At 40.9% G+C, this 21,161-nt stretch overlaps 2 protein-coding genes across 8 annotated transcripts; one reads left to right on the top strand and one right to left on the bottom strand.

Annotated features, from left to right (window-relative positions):
• Positions 1 to 14,246: 14,246 nt before the first annotated feature.
• On the top strand, positions 14,247 to 16,885 carry LOC133712119 (E3 ubiquitin-protein ligase At3g02290-like). 2 transcript variants are annotated; one of them, XM_062138201.1, is made up of 5 exons: positions 14,247 to 14,461; positions 14,865 to 15,087; positions 15,508 to 15,943; positions 16,066 to 16,175; positions 16,575 to 16,885. In XM_062138201.1, exons 2-5 carry the CDS (start codon positions 14,968 to 14,970, stop codon positions 16,599 to 16,601), a joined length of 693 nt encoding a protein of 230 aa, XP_061994185.1. In that variant the 5' UTR covers positions 14,247 to 14,461; positions 14,865 to 14,967; the 3' UTR covers positions 16,602 to 16,885. The 2 variants fall into 2 exon arrangements, with proteins under 2 accessions (XP_061994185.1, XP_061994186.1); XM_062138202.1 differs by lacking the exon at positions 14,247 to 14,461 and adding an exon at positions 14,484 to 14,631.
• Positions 16,886 to 17,038: 153 nt separating this feature from the next.
• On the bottom strand, positions 17,039 to 20,608 carry LOC133712118 (protein NRT1/ PTR FAMILY 6.1). 6 transcript variants are annotated; one of them, XM_062138196.1, is made up of 6 exons: positions 20,219 to 20,608; positions 19,862 to 19,961; positions 19,237 to 19,519; positions 18,933 to 19,150; positions 18,266 to 18,846; positions 17,039 to 18,163 (listed from the first exon to the last, which is right to left on the bottom strand). In XM_062138196.1, the coding sequence occupies exons 3-6, from the start codon at positions 19,475 to 19,477 to the stop codon at positions 17,305 to 17,307; spliced, it is 1,899 nt and encodes a 632-aa protein (XP_061994180.1). In that variant the 5' UTR covers positions 19,478 to 19,519; positions 19,862 to 19,961; positions 20,219 to 20,608; the 3' UTR covers positions 17,039 to 17,304. The 6 variants fall into 6 exon arrangements, with proteins under 6 accessions (XP_061994180.1, XP_061994179.1, XP_061994178.1 ...); XM_062138195.1 differs by having other exon boundaries at positions 19,885 to 19,961; positions 20,176 to 20,607; XM_062138194.1 differs by having other exon boundaries at positions 19,885 to 19,961; positions 20,219 to 20,607.
• Positions 20,609 to 21,161: the final 553 nt, after the last annotated feature.

Here is a 21,161-nt window from a genome sequence, read left to right as displayed (position 1 = left end):
ACTGAAACGAAAGCAGGAAAGAACCATCCATATTCAACTTTAAAGAATTATCATCCAGAGGAGTCCACTGCTTCCTAGGTATCTATCGATCTTGCTGTGAAGAAATAGCAGTCTGATTTGCTTGCAGACACTCTTCATGACATGCCATAGCATTGGCTACTAAATTAGCGCTAGTTCTAGAATGATCCCTCCATAATATGTCATTCCTGTGTTTCCAGATACTCCATAGTAGAACCAACAGTTGATCAAATGACTCAGGGGCCAAAGAGGTTGCCCGATCCAAAATCCATTCTTTCCAACTTAGAATAGACGTAGGAATAGAAAAAGGTGGAGCTCCAAAAATTTCTCTAGCAAAACTGCATTCACAATAGGTGTTCTAAGGTTTCAACAGCTCTAGAGCAGACCACACAATGCAGTGTACCTGAATAACCTTTGGAGGTTAGAGCATCTCGAGTTGGGAGAAGATTGTGCACCGCCCTCCACCCAAAAATAGCCACTTTACTAGGGACTTTTGCTCTCCACAAAGCTTTCTAGATAAGTCCATATGGATCTCCAGTAGAGGTAGAAGCAAATAGGTTACCAACAGAGAAATCACATGCCACCCTATACGCCGTTTTGACAGAAAAGTGACCCCTTTTCTCAAGCTTCCACGACAACCTATCAGTGCCAAAATGATGACTTAATGGAATAGAAAGCACTTGGTCTGCCACATGAGGCTCAAAACAAGCATGAACAGCTGCATGGTCCCAAGTCAAGGAGTCACCATTAATCAAGTTTGAAACATGCTCAAAAACAGAGTCATCAGGTCGAGACAATGAATGATGGGAGACATTTGGAATCCACTCATCATCCCAAATGTTAACTACCTGACAGTCACCAATCCTCCATAACAACCCTGCTTGTAGAACCGGTCGAGCCTCCATTAAACTTCTCCAAGAATAGGAAGGCCGCTCACCCATATCTGCTGCGAGAAAAGATCCAAATGGATAATAAACTGCTTTAAAAACTTTGGGCACAAGTGAATTAGGTTTAGAAAGAAGCCTCCATCCCTGTTTCGAAAGCATGGCAAGATTATGAGCATGTAGGTGTTTGAATCCCATACCACCCTGATCTTTAGGTAGACACATTCTTTCCCTTGATCTCCAATGAATTCTTTTTTCTCATCAGTACTACCCCAAAAAAATTGACAACATAACTGTTGTAACTCATCACACATAGACTTAGGCAAAGCATAACAATTCATGACATAATTGGGCAAAGTTTGAGCCACTGCCTTAATAAGCAATTCCTTACCTCCATAACTCAGAATCTTGGAACGCCAACTAATAAGCTTCTTTGACAATTTCTCTTTCAGATAAGCAAAGATGGCTTTCTTGTTGTGCCCTACATGAATAGGCAAACTGAGATATAAATCATGTTCTTTAACACACTGCACCCCAAGAATAGCTGCTAGGTTGTTCCTGTTCTGCAAACTGACATTACCGCTAAACACCACACTAGACTTCTGCAAATTAATATGTTATCTAGAAGCTCGTGCATACACTTAGAGTATTTGTTTGAAGGCTTGACATTCACGAACTGAGGCTTCCCCAAAGAGAAAGCTATCATCTGCAAAAGTAGATGGTGGATAGTGGGAGCAGTAGGGGCCATGGTTAAGCCTCTAATAGTTCTATTATGGATAGAGGAGGAAATCAAGGCTGAAAGACCTTCTGCACGCAATATGAACAAATCGGGAGATAAGGGGCCTCCTTGTCGTATACCCCTGGTAGGCAATATAAAACCTGTAGGAGCGCCATTTATCAAAATAGAATAATTGACAGATTTAATTGTTGCTAATAGAGACCCAGCTTCGACAAAAACCCAGCCTGAGAAGAACAGCTTCCAGATATTGCCATTCGCCCATTCCAACCGGTCATAAGCTTTAGAGATGTCAAGTTTAAGTGAAAAAAATCCCTCAGCCTGCCTACGAAGCTTTTCCATAAAATGAGCAATCTCCGTAGCTACCAAAGTGTTATCCGAAATTATTCTTCCCGGAACAAAAGCACTTTGTAATGGGAAAATAATGTGAGGCAGAATTGTCTTGAGTCTATTAGCAAGGACCTTGGAAGAAATCTTGTACACAACATTGCATAAAGCAATTGGTCTCAAGTCAGAGGGAAGCTTCGGTTCTTTGATCTTCAGAATAAGAGTAAGATGTGTGAAGTTTGATTCCTAGGAAATATGACCCGTACTCAACACTTCCCTAACTGCACAGCTACATCATGTTCCACCACATTCCAAAATTTCTGGAAGAAGCAAGGGGACATCCCATCAAGACCCAGCGACTTTGAGGGATGCATTTGAAATAAAGCCTTTTTGATTTCAGCATCAGAGTACGGAGCTGTAAGCTCACAGTTCATCTCCTCTGATACCTTGGGTTGTAAGCAATCCAACACCACATCAAGTGCTACAGGATCAGAATTATCAGCTCGAAAGATCGAGTCATAGTACTGAAGTAAGATTGCAGAGACTTCTTCCGGTGTAGAAGTCGTCCACTGCCCTGCTGCATTTGTGAGACCTTTATTTCGATTTCTGCATCTGCAATTCGAAGCCCTTCGATGAAAGAATGCAGTGTTAAGGTCCCCTTCCTTTAGCCATTGAATTTTGGATAGTTGCCTCCAATAGGTTTCATTCGCAGTAAGCAATTCATTCAATCCGAATTGAAGAGCCTTTTGTTCATCAAAGTGACTAGGTTCAAAGTTCTTCTTCATCAGGGCTTTCAATTTACTCTGAATCAGTCTCATTTCGGTTTGTCTCTGTTGGAAAACACCGGAATGCCATTTCAAGAATAATTGTCCAGTATGTTTGATCTTCCTACCAACTTGCAGCATAGGTTCGCCAATAGTAGGGGGCATCCAACCTTGTTCCACTACATTAGCACATTCAGCATGAGTCAACCTGCCACATCTCCTCAAAATGAAACTGCTTAAGGTTTTGATTTGATATGGCCGGTTCAGAATTAACCTCGATCAGGATAAGGCGGTGATCAGACTGGCTAAGAGGAAGAGTGATAACTCGGGAAAAATGATAGAGGTCTCTCCATTGAACTGTTTAGCAGGCCCAATCAAGCTTCTCCTTAGTGAATCGATTAGACCACGTAAATCGAGATCTCACAAACCCCATGTCGATCAAATCACAGTTGACAAGGGCTTGTCTAAATCTGTGCATTTGGGCTAAAGGTCTAGGAGGACCCCCTGACTTGTCAGCATGGCATAATATCTCATTGAAGTTTCCAACAACTAACCAATGCAGATGAGTCTAGGTAGCTAGCAACCAGAGGAGATTCAATGTGATGTCTCGATTCGCTGTAATAGCTACTCCATAAATACCAGTGAAGCGAAAGACTCCTGTTGAACCCACAACACCGACCTCAGCATTGATGTGGTTTGCAGAATAGGTTCGAAGGCGGACCGGGATCTCGATGCGCTAGAAGAGAGCCAGGCCACGACAATCATCCTCCTTGGGCACACAGACGACACCGTCAAATCCTATTTGCCGTTGAACTGACGTCAGAAAATCCGGAGACGCCAAGGTTTCTGAAAGAAAGACAATACTAGGGTTTTATTGTCAAACAATACTCACAAGAACATCCTGTGTTTCTGTGTTGTTGAGGCCCCTGCAGTTCCAAGCCAGAACTTTGAAATCGCTGCATAATACTCGGGTAAAAAGAGTGCCAGCCACCGGCCGATCTAGGGTTTCGCTAGAGATGAGAGGGTTACTCTCCTAGGGTTCTAATTCTAATGGATTGTGGTACCCTACTACGATAAACTCAGAATTCTAGTATTTCTTTTTTTAGATTTATGTATTTATTATATATATATATATATATATACATACACGAAGACGTTCTGAAGAGGACGTCTTTAGATTTATGTATTTATTTAATATATATATATACACACATACACGGAGACGTTCTGAAGAGGACGTCCGCACTGTCGCCAAAGTGCGGACTTCTAGGATTTCTATTCGTTCAAGCGTCGATGGCATTGCGCCTCTTGCCGGACAGAGGCCAAGGGCATCCCGGACCAGTCTGCAGTCGGGTGAAGTCGCTGTCCAGAATCTTGAAGTTGCAGGTGAGGTCGCTGCCCAGAACCTTCGACCTTGATTGCTGCCCAGAAGAGGTCTGGGATGCCTCTAGCCTCTATCCGGCACGATTCGCGCCGCCGTCGCTGCCTGATTGCTGCAGAAGTATCGACGCCCACACTTTAGCGACAGTCCGCCCCAGAACGGGCATATGTATATATATATGTGTGTGTGTGTGTGTGTCTACATGGTCCTTCTAGTGAGGGATCCTTTTTTTGGTCTTATTCAATGACCAGATCTAATGACGAAAAATCAAAAGAAATCTTTGTCCTTTGATCAAAATAAGCATAAACTGAAGTTTGAAAGAATAAAAATCTTTCTATTTATAACTTCTAACTCTTTTAAAAAAAAATTTGAAGTCCGGCCACGAGGTCTGACTATTAGGGATAGGGCATTAGACTAACTTTTCAATTATATTTTGGCATCTCAACTGTTCAGTTTTTAGGTCTTAATGTGTAGATCACTTCTGCAATTTTTCAGCCAAATTGATTATCGTTAAGGCATTCAAAATGGCTATTTAAGATTATAAGTATGAACGGTTTAAGTTTGACAGATTTGGTTCGTCCATTGATTTAATCTAATTTGATACCTTAACGATCACTGATTTGGCTGAAAATTTGCAGAAATGATCTACACATTAGAACCTAAAAACTGAAATGTTGAGATGCCGAAATGTGATCGAAAAGTTAGTCTAATGCCATATCCCTATAAAAGACTAAAAAAAAAAGATCCCTTAGTGGAAGGGAGCCCTTCTAATGAGGACCACTATAGTATAGGACTATTTGAAGACTTTCTAATCAACGGTTTGGGAGACCCGGCCCACTTTTCGATTACATTACGACAAATCAACCGTTAGATGTTTATGTATGCATGAGTATGTCACTTTTGAAAATTTTCTTCCAAATTGCTAATTGTTCAGGTACCGAAGTAGATCAAATCAATGGATGAACCAAATCTGTCAAACATGAACTGTTCATGGTCATAACTAATAAATCACGATTATGAATGCCTTAACGATTTTAAAATTGCATAAATGATCTACACATAAATATCTAAACATCTAACGGTTGATTTGCATAGTCGTCACCGATCACATTTGGGGATTGCTCTATGAATGTTCACCTAGTAGGATCGGAGATCCAATAGAACCCTATAGTTTCAGAATTGATGCCCCAGATTACAAAATAAAAAGAAGCCATTAAGCAAAAATCCTATCTCCATCGAATGATTTAAGTCTCCAAAAGTGCGCAAAATTAATTTATTCTTCAGGACAAGAAATTTAAACAAAATCATATAAATTCATAAAGTAAAAATAAAATGGCTCATTATCTTGATGATGTTCAAGTAAACCCCTAATTTGTGTTTAGCCCAAACTCTAGGTTACTTGACCTAGTGGTAATAGGGTTTAATTAGAAGAATCTAGAGATTATCTTTTCTTGTATAATTCAGACTCTATGTATTGTAATCCTCTATATAAAGAGGCCCCTATTATCAATGAGAATACACAGCGATTTTCTCTCAATTTCTGATTCCCTAAAACACGTTATCAGCATGAAGCCCTAACCCTGAAACCCTAATTTCGTAGCCCTCAAATTCCAGCATCCACCGCCTCACATATTGAAGCCCTAGCCTCAAGGAACCCAGAACCGGCGGCGGAACCACCGGAACCGGCCGGAAAACACCTGAACCGGCCGTCAGAAAAATCGGACCGGCCCCTGCAAGCATCTGCCGAGTCCTGCCGAGGTTCCTGCACGCCCCTGCCGAGAACTGCCGACTGCTGCCGACAGTCCCCGCACACACCTGCATAGCCCCTGTCGACATCTGTCGACAGATACCGACAGCCCTCGCACAAGCCTGCGCGCGCCCCTGCCCTCGACAGCCCCTGCGACACCTGCCGAGCCCCGCGGGCAGCCCCTGCATCATCTGCCGAGGCCCCTGCCTATACCCCTGCACATCTGCCGACAGCACCTGCGCAGCCTCCGCATTGCCTCTGCACAGCCTCCGCTAGCACCCTGCCAAGCTTCGGCCACCACCGCCGGCCATCAATTTTCCGGCGACACCTGCACCTTTTTCCGGTCATCTTCAACATACTTTTCCGGTCAAGAATTCCGGCATCTTTTCAAGGTAAACTTTTCTAAAAGTTCCCGTTTTTGAAGTTTTTCAATTTCTTCTTCTTTTTCTCGGGGACTTCCAATATCCCTTCTTCTACCCCCCTTTCTTCTTCATAGGGGAGACCAATAGCCGAACTGTGGGGGTTCGTGCTCACTTCAAGCTTGGAGCTTGTAGAGTCCTCCAAACTTAGAGTTTGTTGAGAAGAAAACGATTGACCACATACATCGTTGTTTCGATCTAATCCAAAACTCCTCTTGGAATCGAATTTTCTTGGAAGCGACTACGCTCAGAAAATCCCTAATTTCTTGGAAGCGACTATGCTCAGAAATTTAATAGTTTTTCGTGGTAGCCTTTTTCGCTCCGAAACTAACCCTAATCTTGTGTTGTTTTTCAGGATGAGTAACCTGAACAAGTTGAACTTTGTTCCACTGGAGACAACTGGCGCTGGATACCATAGGTGGGTCCGAGATGTGCGCCAACATCTTAAGGCTGATGGACTTCTGGGAGCCATTCAAGAGCCTAGTCAGAACATGCTCTTCGTTGAGCAAGCTACTGCTGTTGAAGCAAAACAAGCTAAAGCTATCATTCTCATGACAAGGCACATGAATGACGCGCTCCAAAGTGAATACCTCAATGAGGAGGACCCAAGAAAGCTATGGGTTGAACTTGAGCAGCGATTTGGCAACGTTCATGACTCCCTGCTTCCTGATTTAGAAGTGCGATGGCACAGCCTCCGCTTTTGTGATTTCAAGTCTGTGCTTGATTATAACTCGGAAGCCCTTCGTATCAAGTCTCTGATGGAGTTTTGTGGCCAAGCCATAACTGATACGATGTTGATCGAGAAGACTCTCTCTACCTTCCCCGTCTCTGCCCTGATGATTTCAAAGAATTATCGGATTGATGTGAATGCAGGATGTATCACAAGGTTTCATGAGCTCATTGGCGCCATGAACGTAGCTGAAAAGCACGACAATATTCTTGTGAAGAACTGTAATGCTAGACCCGTGGGAACTAAGTCTATTCCGGAGTCTAACTATAGTCGCGCCCCCAAGGGAGGACGCAAGGAGCGAAACCCTAAGAGTAGGGACAATTCTGGACGTTCTGGTCCATATTCTTGCCCTAAAGAGGAAGGAAATCGCCAAGAGAGGCGTCCACGGAACCGTGGAGGTCAACATGTGAAGAGAGAGAGAGGTGGAGCCTCCGGCTATGGTGGTGACGCCACCAAGAGTAATAGTCATCCAAATCATGCACCAAAAGCATCTCGATCAAGGGAGCCTGACCATAAAGATATTTGTCTTCGATGTGGATCAAGTGGACATTGGGCAAAGAAGTGTACTGCATCCCAGAACGTTGCAAACGCATACAAGATGTATTGTGAAGCAAAGGAGGCAAACTACATGGAACAAGAAGATCAAGATGGCGATCTGGATCTAAGGGTGGAAGACTACAAGGATCAAGACCCAGAGGATCTAAGGGTGGAAGACTACAAGGATCAAGACCCAGAAACTGGCGATTTTGATTAAGTCTTTTTATTTTCCAAGAGATGTAGGCAATTGCCATATTATTTTTATAGTAGATGCCAATGGTATTAATCTTTCTTCAAAGTAGGCGTACTCAATGTAAGTGTGATGTCTAGGAAGGTTTTGAGATAAGTGGTACTTAAGCGAGCTTTGCTCCACCGACATCTCTCTACTAACCTGGTCACATTTGCATTGGAATTACCGAAAGGAGTTAGACGACTACCATTGTTTTGTATTAGCTAGTTTATTGGATTAGATTTTCTTTGGTCAAAGAAACAATGATGTAATTCCGTTTGGCTTATTAATAAAAGTTGAGTTCTTTTCTTTATGACTCCTTTTTAATTATGAGCTTTTCTTTTAGGAATGGATGAACTTCAATGTCTTGCGGATAGTGCGACTACGCACACCATTCTACGACATAGGCAATTATTCTTAGAGATGTTGCCTACATATTCCTCTGTGACTACGATGGCTGGGCCATCAGGTTTAGTTCAAGGACATGGAATGGCTCAATTCCTATTGCCAAATGGCACCTTGATTAAAGTCACTAAAGCTCTCTACGCTCCTAAGGCAAACCGAACCTTATTGAGCTTCAAAGATATAAGAGCCAACGGATTCCATGCGGAAACGCATAATGAGAACGGAAAAGAGTTCCTTTGCATTACCTCTAATGATTGCGGCCGAAAGCACATCTTAGAGAAGCTTATGTGTCAGTCTAGTGTACTTTATGTCACTACAATTCGACCTAGTGAATCCAATAATGTCATAAGAGAAGATCTCTTGGATTCAGACACATATTGGCTTTGGCATGACCGACTAGGACATCCTGGTCGTGATATGATGCTCCGTATACTAAAGACTTCACACGGACATCCATTTTTCAGAGTGAGAAGAAGCAAGAATCGAAAATTGATTCCTGGACTTAGCAAGACCGCAACAATTGCAGCATCTGGCGCTGCAGCCGTCTTGGGGCGCCATAGGGCCGCCCAAGTCCCATGTGATGACGCCACCAAAGGCACCAACCATGAGCATGACACCATGGTTGTTCCTCCCAATGGCCATGACGCCATAATCACCAATTCCCATGGCTCCAACGCCATGATGGGAGATGTAGTCACACACTTTGCTTCTAATAGCGCTACAGACGCTCAGGCCCAACCAAAATCCTCATTGGTTGATTCTAAGGCCCCTCGCTCATTTTGCAAAGCCTGTTCATTTGGGAAATTAGGATCGAGACCGTCCTACGCAAAGGATCCTAAAATACTCATTCCGTTCTTACAGAGAATCCAAGGGGATATCTGTGGACCAATTCAACCATCATGCGGACCTTTTAAATACTTTATGGTATTGGTTGATGCGTCGACACACTGGTCACATGTCGCGCTGTTGTCCACTCGAAATGCTGCTTATGCGGACCTTTTAAATACGGGCTCACTACCCTGACCATCCAATTAAGTCAATTCGACTTGATAATGCTGGGGAGTTTACATCGAAAACGTTCGATGACTATTGCATGTCACTGGGGATTGATGTAGAGCATCCAGTTCCCCATGTTCATACCCAAAATGGTCTCGCAGAAGCCGCTATCAAACGACTACAGATGATAGCACGGACATTGGTTATGCGCACCAATCTCCCTGTTTCTGCTTGGGGATATGCAATATTGCATGCAGCGACGCTAATTCGTCTACGACCCACTGCAACCCAATCTTACTCTGCGTTACAGCTAGTGACTGGGTACGAGCCTGATATCTCGCACTTACGCATTTTTGGGTGCGCCATTTATGTGCCTATTACGCCGCCACAGCGTACTAAGATGGGTCCACAACGACGAATGGGCATTTACGTTGGCTATGAATCTCCAACCATCGTCCGCTATCTTGAACCCTTGACAGGCGATCTTTTTACCGCTAGATTTTCGGATTGTCACTTTGATGAGACAGTCTTCCCGTCGTTAGGGGGAGAAAAGAACACAGATGTTCAACAGGAACGACAGGAATTGTCGTGGTCTGTCCCCACTATGTCTCATCTCGATCCCCGTACCGCATAATCCGAACTTGAAGTGCGACGAATAATCGAGCTCTAGAACATAGGAGACACTCTGCCTGATGCGTTTTCTGATGTTGCCAAAGCGATGAGATCACACATACCTGCTGCAAACGTGCCTGCAAGGATCGATGTCCCGAATACTGGACATCACGCCACTCCTGTGATACCAGGAGATGGCGCCATTGCCCATCATGGCAATGATGTGGTGTCTATGGCCGCAGGTCCCGCAAGGAAGCGCGGTAGACCAATTGGTTCGAATGATACTCGCCCTAGAAAGAGAGCGAATGAGGCACAAACAAATCATTTGATCATCGATACCCAAATTCCATCCCATGAGAATGTTCCGGATTATGGTTATGTCCAAGAGACATCATTGAGGGACGCCTCAATGTCAGAACCTATCCCTGAGAACGTAAAGATCTCTGTAAATTACACTAGTGTACATGGGACGTGGGAAAGAAACTCCATCATCATTGATGATGTATTCGCGTATTCAATGGCGCGTGAGATTATTGAGACCGATGACATCGAACCACGCTCCGTTGATGAATGCCAACGTAGAGCTGACTGGCCAAAATGGAAAGATGCGATCCAGGCAGAACTTGATTCTCTAGCGAAAAGAAAGGTATTTGGCAAAGTTGTACCAATACCGCCCAACACCAAACCAGTTAGTCACAAATGGGTATTCGTTAGAAAGCGTAATGAGAAAAACGAGATTGTAAGGTACAAAGCTCGCCTTGTGGCGCAAGGCTTCTCACAACGCCCTGGAATCGACTACGAGGAGACCTATTCTCCCGTAATGGACCTCATAACGTTCCGCTACCTTGTCAGTTTGGTAGTTTCTGAAAAACTGAACATGCAGCTTATGGATGTGGTTACTGCGTATCTATATGGGGATCTAGATACAAAGATATACATGAAGATTCCAGAAGGAATTTAGTTACCCAAATCAAGTGGCTCTAAACCACGGAGCGCGTTTGCTATAAGGTTGAAACGCTCACTATATGGATTGAAACAATCTGGACGAATGTGGTATAACCGTCTAAGTGACTACTTGATTGGTAAGGGATATGTCAACAATGAACTATGCCCATTGTGTTCATAAAAATGACAAGTTCCGGATTTGCAATAGTAGCGGTTTATGTCGATGACATGAACATAATTGGCACCCTTAAAGAGTTAAGGGAAACCGCTGAACACTTGAAATCCGAGTTTGAGATGAAAGATCTTGGGAAAACACGGTTTTGCCTCGGTTTAGAACTTGAGCACCGTAGAGATGGTATTCTGATTCATCAATCAGCTTATACCCAAAAGATGCTTAGGCGGTTCAACACTGACAAGATTAAGCCTTCAAGCACCCCAATGGTCGTCCGTAGTCTTGATCCAAAGAAGGATCCATTTCGTCCAAAAGATGACGATGAAGAAGTGCTAGAGGCAGAGGTGCCCTACCTAAGTGCAATAGGCGCATTATTGTACTTAGCACAATGCACAAGACCGGATATCTCACTCGTTGTGAACTTGCTAGCTAGATATAGCTCTGCGCCAACACGACGCCATTGGACTGGTGTTAAAGATATCTTTCGATACCTAAGTGGGACGATCGATATGGGCTTGTTCTATCCCTACAGAGAGAATATGGATTCGGACCCATCAAGTGCCAGGGACACCACACATGGTGGATTTCGTTCCCTCTCCCCATCCCAAAACGATATAAGTGTTTTGGAAGGTTTTGCTGATGCTGGGTATCTCTCTGACCCACACAAAGGTCGCTCCCAAACTGGCTATATATTCACCATGGGAAAGACCGCGATATCTTGGAGGTCTACAAAGCAGACCTTAGTCGCTACCTCTTCGAATCATGCAGAGATTATTGCTCTTCACGAAGCAGTTCGTGAATGTATATGGCTTCGATCCATAGTTACGCATGTTCGAAGCAATTGTGGTATGAAGTCTACCACAGATGAGCCAACGAGCATTTATGAGGATAATGCTGCTTGCATTGAACAAATGAAGCAAGGCTACATCAAAGGCGACAACACCAAGCATATATCGCCCAAATTCTTCTACAATCAGCAACAACAGAAGCTCCTCAAGATCAAAGTGAACCAGGTTCGATCTGAGGACAATGAGGCAGACTTGTTTACTAAGTCATTGCCCAAATCCACGTTTGAGAAATATGTGGCAAGAATTGGCTTGCGGAAATTATCTGAACTCCCATGATCGTAGTCATCAGGGGGGGCGCAGACATCAGGGGGAGATGTCTACATGTTCACCTCGAAACGTGAAGGGTGTGTTGTGCTCTTTTTCCCCTTCGACCGAGGTTATTTTTGTCCCACTGGGTTTTTGTTACTCGGCAAGGTTTTTAACCAGGCAACGAGAGAAGCACCGCGTTTGGGCAACACAAGGGGGAATGTTCAAGTAAAACCCTAATTTGTGTTTAGCCCAAACTCTAGGTTACTTGACCTAGTGGTAATAGGGTTTAATTAGAAGAATCTAGAGATTATCTTTCCTTGTATAATTCAGACTCTATGTATTGTAATCCTCTATATAAAGAAGCCCCTATTATCAATGAGAATACACAGCAATTTTCTCTCAATTTCTGATTCCCTAAAACAAATGAATTTTTTTTAGATAATTAGTTATAAGTCCAAAAACCATGACCTGTTTTGATTGTAATCCGGATGAAAAATTTTGTTAATTGCGGTCCAGTGACTAAGCATCCACATCAGCTTACTTTCCTATATTAGCATGATGAGTCAACTTCTAATTTTTCACATACTAAATTTACCCATAACAATATTACTCAAAACAATCAATAATTTATGCATCAATAAATTGAGAGTTAATGTTGTTTTTCAATCAATTTGGTATTCATAAAAGCCATATCAATTATAATATGTCATCAGCACAATAAAATCCTTAATTGATGCATCGTCATTAAAAAAAATTATAACTTATATAAAATGATCATACCTTACCATCATTTTTCTACACCCTATATTTTGTCTCTTTTCTTCTCCTTTATTCTGATCACTTTCTTCGTATTTCTACACCTGTATTATAGAATTGTCATGTTGTTCAACTTCATTATCCAATCAAATAGATATTCTAGCTGGGTATTCATAAGAAGGTTTTGATCCATCCAAAGATTGTACTATCTCTACCTTTGCACCTTAGGATAAATCGTACAAAGGAAAGGGATTCTAGACAGGGAGATACATTTTTCATATCTTAAGGGAAAGGCAAGTTGCTATGGTTCTTTTTTTTCATACCTTTAGATTAGGAACAATGTCAAAAACTAAGTTGCTCTTTTTTCATTACCTTGTGCATAGATATGTTTGCAATTTTGATATCTAGTACAAAGGTAATTTCTTAAGGGGAAAGGCAAGGTGCAATGATTCTTCTTCTTCTTCTTCTTCTTCTTTTTTTTTTTTTCTACCTTTTTATTAGGAACCATGTTTAAACTACCTTAGTCTAGTATTTTTTCATTACCTTGTGCATAAAAATTTGCACTTTTCATATCTATTACAAAGGTAGAGTAGTGTTGGTTTCTTTTTCTCTACCTATTAAATAGGAATAATATTAGAACTCGATCATGGACTAGTCTATTACTATATCTCTAAGTATTGTTGTGTTAATAACGCTACTTAGTTTGTTTCATTTTTTCTTTTTTGACTCTGATATAGATACACTACATTGTTTAAGAATTTATTGACCTTTCATGTAGGTACACATGATATGTTTACATAGATTTAAATGCCATATTATTTATTATAATTACCTTGAGTAGATTTTAGGGATTTGAAATTCAAAATTTGAATATTTAAATTGAAAAATAAAGTCCCCAAATTATGAGATTTTGATTAGTTTCCTTTATTTACCTTGAAGGGCAAAATGGACAACGAAAAAAGTGGTTGGACTGCAATTAAAAATAAAAAAGTGGTTGGACTGCAATGAAAATTGATGTAGCAAATTGGACCTTGATTTAAATACCTCAATTTTTTACGTAGAGCAGACGTGTCACGTGGCTGGTACGCATAACCAATTATGTTTCTCTATTTTTAAATTGTATTATGAAATTACCCATGTTTAATTAAAATAAAATCTTCAATAACACCTCCTACATAGATACTGATTGACTGGAAATCCCGTCTCGTAACACGCCTGCCCTACTTAAGAATCTCTCTACCTTAATACTGCTCTCTCTTATGCGTCTCCAATATAAAATGTTCACCCACAAAGGTCGGAAATTCAATGAAACCCTCTACCGGTTTGGAAATTTGCATTATAAAATGGAGCCATTCATTAATGGCAAAAAAATATTTTCTTTTTAGAAGAAACTAAAAAAACAATAAGCCGGTCCAAATTGATACAAACCAAAAATAAACCGGCCCTTGCATATCTCTGGGTCTTGCAGACAAAATACTAAGGGAGTAAAGACTAAAGAGTAAAGCTTTCTCCTTTGTCATCTAAAAATAATGTATTCCTCTGATTGAGCCCACCCACCTTACTCTTATTCATTCTCTCTACTCTGAAACTTCCCCAAAACCAGAACCCCTTTTGTGGACTCTCTCAAAGTCTTCGCTTTGAACAACACCCTCTTCCTTAAAACCTTCATCCTAATCTAATCGCTTATCCACACAGCTCAACACAAGGTACGTTACAATCTATCTCAACTCCCACTTCCCAGCTTCAAATTACAAACCTTTCACTGCCTTTTCCAATTAAAAACCCTCTCTTTTTCTGGGTCTCCGCTCAATTCTTTGAATGTTCTTGTGCTTATCTTGAGAAATTTCATCAGATAATTAAAGAAATAATTGTTCAGGTACAACAAGTTTTTGATCATGGGTCAGTGTAAAAATCGGTGCTTTTCTTTTGTATATGTGATTCACATTGTGGGTGAGAGAGTGTCTCAATTGGGGGATTCTCAAAATACGAACAGTGCTGTGAAAAATTATGTATTGACAATTTGAGATGAGCCCAGAAATGTTAACAGCCTAATATAATTTTTTGTCTTCATTTTAATTTTTGCTGACGTTTGAAAATATTGAATTCCAGGAAGTCATTGGGATTAAAGGAGGAGCATTGGTGAGGAAAGAGTAGTGTTTGTCTTTGCAGTTTCTGTGTCAGCTGTTTCGTGTTTATTGGGAAAATCATTGAGATGGGTTCTCTTTGCTGCTGTCCATGTGGTGATGAATTTGAAGAATATGCTCTTCCAAGCAATCCAGTGTACAGGCATTGCGCGTGCCTCAGATACTTCTTCCACCAGCTATTCAGCGGGGTAAGCGTAAAGCCATGAGCAACTCAATACCATTGTTGCTCTTCCATCGAGTAACTCTTATTGTCTAAAGTTAGGGACTTTACATTGTCTTTAACATTTGTGACACTAAAGAGGATATTGTGAAAATAATGGACAACCAAATGAGGAGAACTGATCAACAATCCATTTTCACTTGAGTGCTAGAAATTTGTCATGTTGATAATGTCTTTAAGTTGAGAGTTCCAAGTCATTGCATCGTTTGCATTACTAGGCCCAACATTATTGACTAGAAAGAAATTGTCAAAAGCGATTGTAATTAAACTTTTCTTCCAGATATATTTAGTTTATGAAGGTGATTCCAGTTAGATTTGTGGTTTGGATTCACTTCAGTTTTTTCTTTAATATTTTGTTTGATTTGGCTTGTTCCCTATGTTCTTGCAGTATAGTGCACCGTTTCAAAGGCTTGATGGGAGATCAGTCCCGTCACCTAACCAAGGGGCTACTTCTTCTGTCCCATCTGGAACTGGCACAACAGTAGCTAATAACTCCTCAAATGAGACTCAATTCTCAGTGGCCAGGCCATCACCCTTTGATGCCGATCAGAGGTACTCACGTTTGCAGCGCGACGGCTTGATCTCTAGGCGTGAGAAGTCAATGACACATTTGCAGGAAGATGCACAACAAGTGAGAAGAAGCAGTTCTGGGACAGAGTCCCTGGGTTCGGGGAAGAAACGGAATGGAGTTGATACTGAAGAAGATTGCAAGTTAGGTCAATCAGAGACCTCAGAAAAGGATCTAGCATCAAAAGTCGCATATGGACTAACTTATGTGCAGTCATCTTCTGAAGATGATGATGTCTGCCCTACATGTCTTGATGGTAAGTGCTTTAAGTTATCATTGTACAACCATTGATCATGCTATTTGCTGCGGTGCAAAATATAGAGAGTGACTTTCTTCAATTGTTCGCTGTACTGAAATAGTTCACTTACATGATTGCAGATTATACCCCTGAAAATCCTAAAATCACAACAAGATGTTCTCACCATTTCCATCTTGGCTGTATTTATGAGTGGTTGGAAAGAAGTGAAAGTTGTCCAATGTGTGGAAAGGTATGTTCTATGCTAGAGTTTAGAGTTCCCTCTTGTAGTTCAAAGCATCATCTTAAATTTTTAATATATGTGAGGATGTAATGGACAAGGAAATGAGGATATTTGTGACACTAAAGAGGATATTGTGAAAATAATGGACAAGCAAACGAGGAGAACTGATCAACAATGCATTTTCACTTGAGTGCTAGAAATAAGAGGGAACTTTAAACTGGGAGGACTGGTGCCTTTAGCCCACAAGTTGATTTCCCAACCATCTAATTTGATATTAGGCTATAGACTTTGAGCTATTTATCACATCCATAGATACTGCATGGTGTTGTGCAACAGTTCCTTCACTTGTTACTTAGAGTATATTTCCTCAGTTGATCATATTTTGACTGTTGATTTCTGGAATGTCAGGAGATGGAGTTCTGTGAAAGCCCCTAACTTTTAATATCTGATTTCAAAGCAATAGAGCAAATACATATAGCAGCTATGAGTTTCTGTAAATAAAAGTCGTGTTGTTTATAAGGTTTGCAAAGATGGAACCGATTGTTCATTTGTGTCTAGTTTGTAATACTTCTTGTGTTTCTTCAGGCTTCATGTTTGAATGCCCCATCTTACTTCTTGTATAGAACTCCACAGATCAGTGTGGTACCATATTCAGCTATTGTAAACATAATTGTTAAGAAAACATCTGAATGGCAGACATCAACTCTTTTTTCTTCTTCTGATAGAAAGATCTCAAGACAACACACCATTTTATGAATTTAGTTAGCATGCAAAACAAACATGGTAATTATTTTCCCATATAGTAATTGATTTTGCAATATCTAGATTAGTAAGAAGGCGAATAATGTCATTCAAAAAAAAAGAAAAAAAAGAGAAGAGAATAATGAGTGTTTTCACATAAATAGTTCATGCAACCAATTGGTGCTCCGTCTATTGCTCCAGTGATAAAGAGATACAATTACTGCTTCTTTCCATGCTTCTTTCCATGGATCAATGTATAATGCTAAACACAGTAATTCTTGTTTTGCTTACTGCTTGAGCTTCTCCTTCTAACCAGTACACTAGGTGATAGGAATATCATTAATAAATGCGTTTCATCTTTTCGTTCTAACTAGTACACTTCTTACATTGGAATATGTTATCCATGGATGAGTTCTTCTTTAATCTTGGTTACAGTTTGCTGCTCTGCCCTGTACTTGTACCTATGTGCCGAATACAGAAATATGCAGAAATTAATTACACTCAGAACTGTAAGTATCCAGTAGAAATAATCAAATCTACCAGTATTGATATTCTGTGACAGCCAAGATGGTTTCTCTGTGCTGCCTGTGACAGATTTGATGATGCTGTTCAATATGCTGGCAATAAAGCACCCTAAACCCCCGGCTAGTGCAGCGTAAGCAGATCCGATACTTTTCATGGCATCTGGGGCTTCCTCATAGAGGAATTCTAGTAATCCCACTATGCAAAACACTTCAGCTATGCCAATGAGGCAGTACTGGATCAACAACCAGTATGCACTTAGGCCAGGCATTGCAGTTAAGAAACTAACCTCATAGTCATGCTTTATTGCATAGTTTCTTCGGTACCTTTCAAAAATCGCAGCCCATGCCACGGATAGGATTGAAACTGCCAGACCTATGCCCACCCTCTGTAGCTGAGAAGCACCGTGAGGATGACCTGTGATGCGCCGCGACAGGGGGACGAATGTAGAGTAATAGAGGGATAGTATGAGAAATATGCTGAGGCCTGGAAATACTGGCATGCATGTTACAGGAAGCTTGAGGTGACCCATATGGGTATTTAAAGTGTATGCTTGCTGAACCGAGAGAGTCAGATACTCAGTTAAGACTACACTCAGCATTATTGTGCAAGCTGGGACTGGAATAAGTTTCAATAGAATCTTTACTTCCTCTACTTGAGTCACAGTGCAAAGCCTCCAAGGACTTGGGTCCACACCGTCTTCCTTCAGCTGCAGAGCTGCTTTGTCTAAACATCTGTAATGCCGAAAAACAGGATTTAGCTTGGAGAGCTAGATATTAAAACTGATGTCACGTATATAATTCTAGAAGAGTAGTAAAATTAAAAAAAAGAGATACCTAAATTCGTTGGTGTGATTGATCTTTCTACTACCCTTTATAGCAGAATGTTTTCCAGGAACCTCATACAAGCCTATTAACTCACTGCTAGAGAAAGAAGCCTTCCTCTTCCTGTAGGCGGCCACCAATACTTGCGCAACACGTGTCAGAGGGCTGCCTCCGGGCAGTCTATGCCGGTATAGAGGTGTACCAAGAAAGAACACAAAGTTCGATAGACCCATAGCTATTGCCAGTGACCCAAAGGCAAGTCCCCAACCAAGTTCCATTTGAATGTACACTACTGCAGTGAAGGCTATAATAGCTCCAATGGTGACAGACAGATAGAAGAAGTTGAAAAACCTATCCAGGTGAGACTTGTAATCCGGGCTTGTTTCATCGAACTGGTCTGCCCCGAAAGATGACACACATGGCCTTATACCAGCAGCTCCAAATCCAGTTAAGTAGAGAACGGAGTAGAGATAAAGCATCTGCCATGATTTTGCTGGCTCACAATTGCCTAAAAGAAGGGATATCTGCTCACATTGATCTTGGTTCGGTTTCAAAGCGTCCATTGTTGCACATAAGGTTATCCCAGTCAAACCCTCCATGAAAACAAACAGAGAAATTATCAGCTCAATTGTAATCACTGGTTTAAAATATCATATGCAATTCATATTTGGCTACTTACTGCAAGATAGATAGTTGTGAAGATTGCTATAGTCCAGTATCGACCAAGATATGCATCAGCCAGAAAGCCACCAAGAACAGAAGAAGCTTGTGATATCCCCAAGAAATTGTTAACTGCATTTGATGAACTGCTAAAGGGTCTATGCATAACATAGAACATGAAGGCCACCATATTGACTGAGAGGCCAAAATAAGCCATTCTCTCGGCCATTTCATTTCCTGGACAAAAATTCACAAGTAAACTTGACAATATAAAGTAATCACATTCCACACAACATTTCCCATAAAATAGGCTTTGTGCTTACCAAATATGAAGAAGGCAGCAAACCAACCACCCGTTTTGGAAAGATCAGCGATTGGTTTGCCGTGGATATTAACCGGTGTAGTTCCTCCGGTATATCCCCGTCCGAAAGCTGTCCTCCTGTCATCGGATTCTATGAAGTAAAAACCAAGCTTCTTCCTCGGATTTGTGTCCGAATATTGTTCCTCCAAACTAGCTGGTGTCTTTATCCCTCCTTCAGGGGACTTGATCTCTCTACTTCCCATTTTTTAACTCCCTCAAATCCCAAATCCACAAGATGTTATGGTCTGTCATGTAACATGAGCATCAAAGTAAGTAGTATTTTTACCCAAAACTAAGAATTATGAAAAGCAAAAAAATAAAAAATAAAAAAGCTTGATATACTTCAAACAAAGATGACAGCCTGAAAACACTAGTAGCTAAGAAAAGGTAATTTCTTCAAACCCAAACTCTAGTAACTAACTGAAAACCAGAGCTTCAGAAACAATCTGAAAACTTACGACAACCGCAATAAAAGTTCTGTTTTTTCTTTTTACTGAATCAGTCATAGAAATAATGAGTGAAACATGAATTCAATGCACAAAGTCACAAACAATTAAAAGAAAACTATTAATATTGAAGTACTGAACTTTACTCTACATAAGAACCATACGCTGAATTTTGCAGCCTTTGAACTGCAAGAGTATGGAGATCAAAAGTGGGACGATGGAGCACTATCCCCTCCCTCGTCTGGAAAACAACAAAAAAAATCAAAACTTTAAGACGATATGGAAGAAAGAAAGAGATTATCTTTCTTGGTAGTTAATAGTTAGTGAGTGCTATGATTTCAACAATAAAGGGGATCCAACAGACACGTGAATAAGAAGTGGGAGTGGATCCAACGGCAATAAATGGTGTGTCAAGACTTATTTAGTGAAAAATGAAAATCAACATTAATGCCCACCAGTGTTGGAGGTTGTGTGTACAGAAAGTAGAATCATACTTACTGGTATTGTTGGACTAATGAATATACGAATGAATGAATTTAAGTCGGTGGGGTTAGATTTGCACTGTCAATACTACTCACTAAACCTACCATTAGTGATAATGGTAGGTTTAGTGGAGTTGAATGCCAATGGGGATATGCTATCTTGCTGAACTGGGTTGGTGAAAGAAATGGTGGGAATTGATTAGTCTTGTCCTTCTGTGTGGTTATTTTCTGCCAAAGGGTGGGTGTGATGGGTCGGCTGAGTTCATGTAGAGTGGTGACACTGACAATTTGAAATTAAGGAAAGGAATGGAAGAGAAGGACGATGAAGTGACGGAAGGATGATATTTGAAGGTGTGAATGTGAAATGCTTCTAATCCCAGTGAACAAGTGTGCCCCCTAGCTAGGAAAAGAACAGGGAGAAGTACATTAATTGTAGTTGTGGCTTGCGGATGTCATATCCATTATCAATAATGCAAGGCGATTATGCGATTGAAGTAGTTGTGGAATTTATGACGATATCCTTTTGTAGTTTTGTTGAAGCGTAGCTACCATTGTCAAAGTAGGTTTTGGTTTTGCATGGAACATTTTTTGGATATTTCTACCGTGGCAATTCAAGCAAGCTTTGAGTGCATAGAATCGTGTTAAAATGTCAATCCAACTATAGTTTGGATCCACACCGGATTTGGTCTAAACTCTAAACTCGAGTTTAATTCAAGAATGCTAGTGTTCGAGTGCTAGCTAGAATGGAAGACATGGCACATGGTAGCAAGTGTTTAAATTATATTGTTAAATAATAGTATTGATCTCCGTTACTTTTTAAACACGTATTATATTTCATCTAAACTGTTTTGTGTCTTAAATGTTTTTATCACTTCAAAAGGTTGGAACAATCGTCACAACAACATTATGTTGTGCTTGACACTTCAAAATGTTGGGAGCAATATTTACTGAATTAAACT

Source organism: Rosa rugosa, chromosome 5 (genome assembly GCF_958449725.1).
Source record: "Rosa rugosa chromosome 5, drRosRugo1.1, whole genome shotgun sequence".
Taxonomy (NCBI): Eukaryota; Viridiplantae; Streptophyta; class Magnoliopsida; order Rosales; family Rosaceae; genus Rosa; species Rosa rugosa.
Note: the sequence above shows the minus strand (reverse complement) of the source record. Positions and strands in the feature narration are given on the sequence as shown.